The sequence below is a fragment of the Danio rerio genome, chromosome 12 (assembly GCF_049306965.1).
Source record: "Danio rerio strain Tuebingen ecotype United States chromosome 12, GRCz12tu, whole genome shotgun sequence".
Lineage (NCBI taxonomy): Eukaryota > Metazoa > Chordata > Actinopteri > Cypriniformes > Danionidae > Danio > Danio rerio.
Window position 1 is genome coordinate 160001 of NC_133187.1, and position 10149 is coordinate 170149.

At 48.7% G+C, this 10149-nt stretch overlaps 1 protein-coding gene across 2 annotated transcripts in view; it reads left to right on the forward strand.

Annotated features, from left to right (window-relative positions):
• The window catches only part of foxk2a (forkhead box K2a), a 10048-nt gene extending 821 nt beyond the window's left edge, over positions 1–9227 (forward strand). The window contains exons 2-10 of one of the 2 annotated variants that reach the window (XR_012387486.1): positions 152–337; positions 557–698; positions 1539–1685; positions 3678–3871; positions 6443–6624; positions 7309–7500; positions 7576–7743; positions 7855–8155; positions 8866–9227. Coding sequence is in view for 1 of the 2 variants with exons in the window: in NM_001197257.1 (NP_001184186.1) it covers positions 152–337; positions 557–698; positions 1539–1685; positions 3678–3871; positions 6443–6624; positions 7309–7500; positions 7576–7743; positions 7855–8006 (1363 nt within the window). In the remaining variant the exon portion in view is untranslated. Of the gene's footprint in view, positions 1–151; positions 338–556; positions 699–1538; positions 1686–3677; positions 3872–6442; positions 6625–7308; positions 7501–7575; positions 7744–7854 lie in introns of both variants that reach the window. The other variant, NM_001197257.1, reaches the window with a different exon arrangement.
• Positions 9228–10149: the final 922 nt, after the last annotated feature.

Below are 10149 nucleotides of genomic sequence, written 5' to 3' on the forward strand. Positions count from 1 at the left end.
CTTCTCATTGCCATGGCAACAAAGACACCCAGGAGCCGGTGTTTCTATGTGTGTGTGTGTGTGTGTGTGTGTGTGTGTGTAAGCGTGTGTAAGCGCTGCTCGCCGGTGTCTCCATGAGTGTGTGTGTAAGTGGCGCTGTGCTGTGTTCCAGGTGCACGCTCCGCTTCCCCAGCACTAATATAAAGATCAGCTTCACGGCGCTGTGCAGTGACCAGCGGGAGTGCAGGGGTGCGCTGGAGGTTCCGGTGAAGGCGCAGATCTCCCCGCTGACCATCAGCATCCCGGAGAACATCACACACCTGCGCAGCCCGCTGCCCTCGCCCACCGGCACCATCAGGTGAGCAGAACCCACATCACCAGCACAGGGCTGGCACTGCACTGCTCATACCTGTGTGTGTGCGTGTGTGCGTGTGTGTGTGTGTGTGTGTGTGTGTGTGTGCGTGTGTGTGTGTGTGTGTGCGTGTGTGCGTGTGTGCGTGTGTGCGTGTGTGCGTGTGTGCGTGTGTGTGCGTGTGTGCGTGTGTGTGTGTGTGTGCGTGTGTGTGTATGTCCACAGCGCTGCTAACTCCTGCCCGTCCAGTCCTCGCGGTGCCGGCCTCTCCAGCTACCGGATGGGCCGTGGACTCACAGCCGAGCTGATCAACGAGAACTCACAGTCCGAGATCGACAAGGAGGCATCTGGAGGAGACAGCCCCAAAGTAGGAGACTTGTGTGTGTGTGTGTGTGTGTGTGTGTGTGTCTGCAGCCGCGTCTCCGTGTTCAGATGTCTGTGTTTCCCCCGTCCACACTGACACACAGCAGCAGTGCTTTAAAATGAAGATGTCCTCTTCAGCGTTTATAAATGCTCTGTTTGGAGTGCTGGAACACTCTGCTGTAGTGTGGACGGACGGCGGAACCGCAGCAGAACTCATGCGCTTTAAACTAAAACATATTGGTGTAAACGGGGCCTGATGTGCACCGTGGTCTGCACTGCTGCCTCTCTGACAGAAGGTTGCAGGTTCCAGTCCCAGCGGCATCAGGGTGTGTGTGTGTGTGTGTGTGTGTGTGTGTGTGTGTGTGTGTGTGTGTGTGTGTGTGTGTGTGTGTGTGTGTGTGTGTGACAGGCACATGTACAGCTATATGGATGAGGATGAGGAGCAGGCAGGGTGTCGTCTCTCCTCCTGGTGAATGTGTGCTTGATGAGGAGTGTGATGCTGAAGGAGAGCTGAACTCTACTGAGAGATGATCACCTGTGCGCACCTCACCTGCTGACCGCTCGCCATAGTGTCGTCTTATACTGTGTTCATTTCTGCACTGATGAGAGGGAGAGAGTTTAGTTCATGTTCTACAGGTCAGCTGTGTTTACAGAAGAGTTCTGCTGAGTTCTGTTCGGCGTTTGGCACATTATGTAGCGTGTGTGGCTCAGGAGAAGCTGTTCACTTCTGTTTTAGGCAGGACAAGTACAAATCAGAAGTACCAGCCTGACCGGGCCACTAGAACAAACCCTTAAGGCTAAACACTGGTGTGTGTGTGTGTGTTGTGAATCCTATTCTGCACAGGATGACTCGAAGCCGCCATATTCGTACGCTCAGCTGATAGTTCAGGCGATCACGATGGCTCCAGACAAGCAGCTGACGCTCAACGGCATCTACACACACATCACCAAGAACTACCCATACTACAGGACGGCCGACAAGGGCTGGCAGGTGAGTGAGTGTGTGTGTGTGTGTGTGTGTGTGTGTGTGCTTCATTCCTGACGTCTTGTCATGTAACTGTAGACCTCCCTGGGCTACTGTGTATGACATGATGATGTTGTGTCGTGCTGTTATGTGATGAAGCTGCTGACAGGATGTAAGATTCTCTGTGTGTGTGTGTGTGTGTGTGTGTGTGTGTGTGTGTGTGTGTGTGTGTGTGTGTGTGTGTGTGTGGCTGTGCACTGTCTCTGCTCTCACATTTGCACATGTGGGGTGTGTTCTTCATCTGTGGGTCACTCAGCTGGGTTTGGATGTTGAGGGTTTGACAGATCCGGGATGGTTTCGTTCTTCAGAGCTCATCTGAGAGTTGTTGTCGTAGTAACAGTTCTGGTATCAAAATATTGATATCAGTTTGATGCCAAAATGCTTTTTTGATGCAAAATTAAAGTATACAGTTGTTTCTTACGCCCATTAAAGCTTGAGCAGGCCTGTAGAGGGAGCTGCAGGGTTCTGGATAAAGTGAGATTTTTTTATCCTGAAATAAAGATGAGGGGTTTGTCGGGATTCTGTAGATGTAAGGTACAGGGCAGTGTGAGTGGGCTATTATTATCGTTATTCTCACACACATGGTAAACAGCGACAGGCTTTGTGTAGCTGTACTGTTGGGTAAAGTTCTACATTTTGTGTAGACTTGGAGTCGTGGACTTGAACAGACTTTAGATGTGTTCTGCTCATCAATGCTGAATTTTGCATTTCGGCGGGTTTTGGGCTGGAATCAGTCAGCTTCATCTGCAACACGGTGCGCTCTCGGCTTCATTTTCACTGCTGAGAGCGGTTCACTTCCCGCACGGCTCCCAAACCATCACTGTGCCACAGACTGAGTGTTATTCACAGCTTTATCAGCTGTTCCTCACAGCGGACGCAGGTTCTGTTCTCTACAGTAGACTTCATTCACAGGCGCGCGCCCTCTCTCTGTGGTAACAGCTGACGGTCCGCTCACGTCACGTGTGATTTTGTGGTCACAAATACATTACATGAAGACAGAAATGACATGTTTGAGGTGAATTATATCTTATAAATGCAGCACTGTGAGGTGTCCACGCTGCTGAACAACGCATGTAAAACAGTGTGAAGACTTGTGCGGCCGCCACTGCTTCTCTCCTGAACTGGAAGATATGATTGACAGATCGTAGAAAAGCTGGATTAAGATCGTCTGGGGGTCGAATCGAGATCGCCATCTTTTTACCCATAATTTTGCTGCTCTATCCTATAGGCTACTGTAATAAAGAAATCTGCTCTAACTGTAGAACTAAACACTTTGAAATGCTCTGAAATACTTGATAATTGCTCTCGACAGATGACTGCAGCTCACAGCACATGTGGAGAGTTATTGCCGTACACAATAAATGCGCTATATCAATACACATTACATTACATTACATTGCGTGTCATATTTCACACACTGTTTACTGCTAATCTTCTGTAATTTTGCTCACATGGATAAATGAATATTAATCAGATGATGTCATCACGCTGCTGTGCCGTCAGCCAATCGCTGCACTGCTGATCATGATTTGGAGGATGGACAGATCTGTCCTTCACAACACACACAGATCTCAGATCAGCTCATCCAGACACTTTAATCTGATTCGTGAACTTGTTTAAAGAACCAAATTAGCCAGAGATCAGTGATCAAGATGAACAGATCCAGGATCTGCCGAATCATCTGAGATCATTTAAGCGAGGTATGAAGAACAGACCCCAGGACTGTGTTTGCTCTGTGTACATTATAAACACAGCTGCAGGACACACACACACACACACACGCACGCAAACACACACACACACACACGTTCTTATCCTCTGTAAGTCCTCTGTCTTCATTAATGCAGTGCTGCGGCTGAGCTCCTCATCTGTAGCAGCTGAACGTGTCGCGTGTTTAATGATATTACAGATCCTGCTTCTTCTGTCCTCGGCTGATCACATGTCTGCTGTGTGTTCCAGAACTCCATTCGTCACAACCTGTCGTTAAACCGCTATTTCATCAAAGTGGCGCGCTCTCAGGAGGAGCCGGGGAAGGGGTCTTTCTGGAGGATCGACCCGTCGTCTGAAGGCAAACTGATGGACCAGGCCTTCCGGAAGCGCAGACCCAGAGGAGTGCCCTGCTTCAGGACGCCGCTGGGGCCGCTGTCATCCAGGTACTCACTCACTCACACACACACACACACACACACACACACACACACACACACACACACACACACTGCTGTGCTGTATGTATATACTCATGAGCACACACACACACACACGCTCACACACACTGTTGTGCTGTATGTATATACTCATGAGCACACACGCTCACACACACACACACACACGCTCACACACACACACACACGCTCACACACACACACACACACACACACTGCTGTGCTGTATGTATATACTCATGAGCACACACACACACGCTCACACACACACGCTCACACACACTGTTGTGCTGTATGTATATACTCATGAGCACACACACACACACGCTCACACACACACACACACACGCTCACACACACACACACACACGCTCACACACACACACACACACACACTGCTGTGCTGTATGTATATACTCATGAGCACACACACACGCTCACACACACGCTCACACACACTGTTGTGCTGTATGTATATACTCATGAGCACACACACACACGCTCACACACACACGCTCACACACACTGTTGTGCTGTATGTATATACTCATGAGCACACACGCTCACACACACACACACACACACACACACACACACACACACACACACACACACACACTGCTGTGCTGTATGTATATACTCATGAGCACACACACACACACGCTCACACACACACGCTCACACACACTGTTGTGCTGTATGTATATACTCATGAGCACACACACACACGCTCACACACACACGCTCACACACACACGCTTGCACACACTGTTGTGCTGTATGTATATACTCATGAGCACACACACACACGCTCACACACACACACACACAAGCTCACACACACACACACACACTGCTGTGCTGTATGTATATACTCATGAGCACACACACACACGCTCACACACACACGCTCACACACACTGTTGTGCTGTATGTATATACTCATGAGCACACACACACACGCTCACACACACACACACACAAGCTCACACACACACACACACACACACACACACTGTTGTGCTGTATGTATATACTCATGAGCACACACACGCTCACACACACTGTTGTGCTGTATGTATATACTCATGAGCACACACACGCTCACACACACTGCTGTGCTGTATGTATATACTCATGAGCACACACACGCTCTGCTGTATGCACACTAGTGGTGTAACAGATCACAAGTCTCCCGGTTCGGATCGCACCCCAGTTTTTGAGTGACGGATCGGATCATTCATCAGATCAGCAATACCGAGAGGAGACTGATGTCATTTGCTTTCCACTTATATAGAAATATTCCTGCAGAAACCCACTGCTTTAACAGACAGCTGAGGAGCAATGATAAGACACACCAGGAGAATATTCAGCACGAGGTCTGATCTCTGCTGCTGATGATGCTGATATAGACATGTGACAGTCCAGCAGCTCATGTGGATGTGCGGTTAATGATTCCCTCATTCAGCTTCATGTGTTGTGATGGTGTAGCTGGGTCACTCCTGAAAGCCTCTTCTGTGACGTCATGCTGATGGCTGTTTGGCGCCACCTGTTGTCTGCGCACTGTGTCTGCTTTCACCAGCGTCGCTCATTCACCACTGCCCAGTTGATTAAGGCTGATCGTAGTCTCCCCATCATCATCATCATCATCATCACTGTCTATATCTGAGCTACACGCTGTTCTCCCACTGCTGCTGTGCTGTTTAAGTGTTTGTAACTGAAGTGTAAAAGCTGAATCTCTCTTGATCAAACACTCTCAGGGCTGACTGCAGCGATTAGGAGGATCAATAATCATATGCAGATCTTCATCATTGATCGTTCATGTTGCGCAGGTTTGAATTGAGATCTTGATCTGGTAAAGTTAATCCTGTTTGATCCCGTCTTCATCAAATCTCACAGGGATCACTGCATTTACACTGCGCTGTTCAGGTGACTCAAATCCGATGTGTTTCTCCAGTCATGTGACACAGATGGGATTTGGCCCATGAAGGTGTCCGTGGGAACAAATCACATGGATTCAGATTAACTCGGATCAGATTCAGGCCCTGTTCATATGTGGAAATGTAGTCAATATGAACGGGATCTGTGTTCTCGTGTCTGCAGTGGAAGCAGGTAGATCAGATTTCCACCTGTCAATGCGAGTCGCGCATCAGTCACGTCTGACACTTTCATTTCAGAACAGACTTCAGCAGTCCCAAACCTTAAATCCCACACCAGGATGAGCATGAGTGATCGACACGTGATGAGAATGACTCTAGAGGCCCCCTCACCATCTCCCTCTCCATCTCTCTCACACACACACACACACACACACACACACACACACACACACACACACACACACACACACTGCTGGATGTTTACATTGTCATGTAGCAGACTCCTTTCTCCAAAGTGATGTACAGCTGAGGCCTTCAGCGATTCAGCAAGAGCTGTGTGTGTGTGTGTGTGTGTGTGTGTGTGTGTGTGTGTGTGTGTGTGTGTGTGTGTGTGTGTGTGTGTGTGTGTGTGTGTGTGTGTATTGTGGGCTGTAATCAGTGTGTGTGTTCTGTCTCTCAGGAGTGCTCCGGCCTCTCCCACACACACCGGGGTGCTGTCGGCTCACTCCAGTGGCGTTCAGACTCCAGACAGCTCCAGAGAGGGGTCACCGCTGCCCCTGGAGCCCGAACCCAGCGCCGCTGCAGCCCCACAGCCCAAACTGGCCGTCATTCAGGAGTCCTGCTTCACCCAGAACACACCAGGTCAGATGTGTGTCTGTCTGTCTGTCTGTCTGTCAGTGTGTGTGTGTGTTTATCTGTCTGTGTGTGTGTGTGTGTGTGTGTGTGTGTGTGTGTGTGTGTGTGTGTGTGTGTGTGTTTGTCTGTGAGTGTGTGTGTGTGTGTGTGTTTGTTTGTCTGTCTGTGAGTGTGTGTGTGTGTGTGTGTGTGTGTCTGTCTGTCTGTGAGTGTGTGTGTGTGTGTGTGTGTGTCTGTCTGTCTGTGAGTGTGTGTGTGTGTGTGTGTTTGTTTGTCTGTCTGTGAGTGTGTGTGTGTGTGTGTCTGTCTGTCTGTCAGTGTGTGTGTGTGTGTGTGTTTATCTGTCTGTGTGTGTGTGTGTGTGTGTGTGTGTGTGTGTGTGTGTGTGTTTGTCTGTGAGTGTGTGTGTGTGTTTGTTTGTCTGTCTGTCTGTGAGTGTGTGTGTGTGTGTGTCTGTCTGTCTGTGAGTGTGTGTGTGTGTGTGTGTGTGTGTGTGTGTGTGTGTGTTTGTCTGTCTGTGAGTGTGTATTGTGTTGCCCTTCTTCTCTGGTGTTCAGTAATGCTGTCCTCAGATCAGTGTGTGTGTGTGTGTGTGTGTGTGTGTGTGTGTGTGTGTGTGTGTGTGTGTGTGTGTGTGTGTGTGTGTGTGTGTGTGTGTGTGTGTGTGTGTGTGTGTGTGTTCCTCTGCAGGCTCTCCGGTGCTGATTGCGGTGCAGCAGCCGCTTCAGCAGAGCCTCAAACCCGTGAGCTTCAGTGTGGCCACACCGGCGTCCAGCGCCGCGCCGCAGCCCGTCATGCAGACGCTGCACCTGCTGCACCAGATCCCGGCGGCGTGTGTGTTCAGGGCGGAGCAGCAGAACGGGGACGCGCAGGAGGTCAAAGGTCAGCCTGCTGCATGTGTGTGTGAGAGCGTGTGAGTGTTTGTGTCTACTGTAACGCTGCTCTCCTGTTCCGCAGTGACCGTGGAGCCGGTGCCTGCGGTCGCTGCAGCTCCAGGAGCCTCCAGCCGTGTCCTGCAGCCGCTCGCTGTCGCACCGCGGGGTCAGCACCAGCTGCCCGTCAAACCCATCACGCAGAACGGCACGCATGTGGCGGCGGCGGCGATACAGGGCTCCGCCAGCACCGGTGAGGAGACGCTAATGCTAATTATACGGCTACAGCTGTATCGGCAGAGCTGCGCTGGTGACGTTTCTTCAGTTTGAGCGATGCTTAATGCAATATCTGTCTGTTTTTTAGCGAGTCCGCTGCACATGTTGGCGACTCACGCCTCCGCATCAGCATCACTACCAACCAAACGACAGAACGGAGAGCAGGTGGAGCAGCCCGACAGCAAACGGCTGAAGATGGAGGATGGAGACGCCGGACAGCAGCAGGACCACACTGACTAGACATCCAGTAACCTCTGACCTCTAACCTCCACCCATGATTTAGTTTCTCCACACCTGCTGCACCGCTTCACCTGTTAACGAATCAAGGTGCCAAATGGAGAGATGAAGCCGTTAGGCAGGCGGTGACGCTGAGCCTTTTACATCAGTAGGTAAATACTCAGATACACACACACACACACACACACACACACACACACACCTATATGATTATAGCCTACTTGAAGATGCAAGGTCTCGATTCCTCTGGGCTGAACATGGATGGAGAGCAAACAGACGAATCCCTCTGTGTTCCCTGAACAAACCACCGGCCAATGACGTATATGAATATTTATGTAATTGTCACGCATGTGTATCAACCGTGTGTTCGCGAATCCCCCGTTTAGACCGCACAGAAAGCACCCGCCGGCTCTTCAGATGTGAACCTGCTCATCATGTCTGCTTCATACTGACACGTGGACACATCAGCGGTTTCCTCTCCGGCTAAGGGAAATCTGGAGTTTATTTCCTGTATCATGGCAGCTACCCCGTCCACCACCTGATGCAGTCTTCAGTAGATATATGCAGTATTTTGTCATACGTGTTCTTTAGGATCTGCGTGTGTTCCCTAGGGCACAAATACACAAGAGTGCTGGAGGGAACTCCTCTGCCTTTGTTTTCCAGTTTGCTTTGTTTTCTACACGTGGACTTGTGCTCATGGAGATGAATGTAGCTCTTCAGTTGTATTCTTATAATTTTCTGCTAAATGAAACACTATAGAGGGTTGGAGATACAGATCAGACGATGTTTACTCGCGTCCTCCTCTTCATATTTTGCCCAGTACTCTATGAGATCAATCTATTTCCATTTGTACTCTGTTCAGATATATCCGCTTGCATGAACGTGTTGAGAAGATGTGCTGTCTCCGGTTGGCTTCTGGCCGCAGGACTCTGCAGAAGACGAAAGGAATAATGCAGATGAATATTTCCTAGGTCTGGGCGCATTACTGCACTTATCTTAGTTTATGATGTTGATTTGCTCCCTGTTGTTTTCCTTTATATTGGAGATGTCGTCGGCTGTGTTTGTTATCTTTGTGTTGTCTCTTTGCCTGTTAATATAATTTTATTCTGTTCATGCAAACTGAAAGTACACGGAGAGTACACGCTCCACCAGGATAGTAAGTGGTAGATGTTGTTCAGCTTCAGTGGGTATATGCATTTTTTATAAATTAAATGAGAAACTCCATCATGTTGTGTGCTTGTGTTTCTGCGTGTGGAGTGGAGACGGTGCTGTTATTGAGGAGCAGACCTGCGCACCGTCAGTCTGAGAACTCCACACATGGATCAGAGGAATGGCTGAAGACTGACTGGACCTCCGCTTGTGCCTCATTCACCTGCATTAAACAGAAGTGATGATGCTCAGGACTGGACATTCAGGTGTTCAGTGTTTATAAGCAGAGTAAACTCCACCGTCAGTAGCTGTATAATAACGACATGCCCATAATAATGAATAATAATGATGACAGTAACCTGAACTCTTTCTTGGCTTTGTTTTTAAGTTCAGACTGGGCTGGTGTCGCTCTGCCGTTTCTCAGCTCGTCTGATTCCTCCACAGCTGTGATGAGTTAATAACAGCAGCTTTAATACGTCTCGGTGGTGTTGAGATCTGCGGTGTTTTCTGGCTCAGATGTCCAGATCCAGTGTGTCAGACGTCAGTGTGTGTTTCTACCAGCTGTATGAGGTTTGCTGGAGCAGAGCTGTGTGTCTGATGGAGGAACTCCAGTACCACTTTATAATAACGACACACTATACATCATTAATGAAGCATCGGCATCCAGTCAATTCATCATCTGTTGAGCATTACCTCTACAATAATAGACGTTAGTAAACAGTTTATAACTGCAGCTACAAATGCTCCATTCTTGACTCATAAACACATGTATAATGTGCTTAATAATTGTACTTTCATACTTTAATGATTTATTTTTCATTCGCATTATTTACAAACCAGTTGTGTTTAAGAGTAGTTGAGGGTTTTCGGATCATTCAGAATGAGTTAGTAAATGATTAATAACTATTGAAATCAACGTTTATGTGTCTTATTATTCAGGCATTGGTTGCTCTGTATGTTAATAAATGCTTTATGAACTCAACTTCATCTAGTTTTG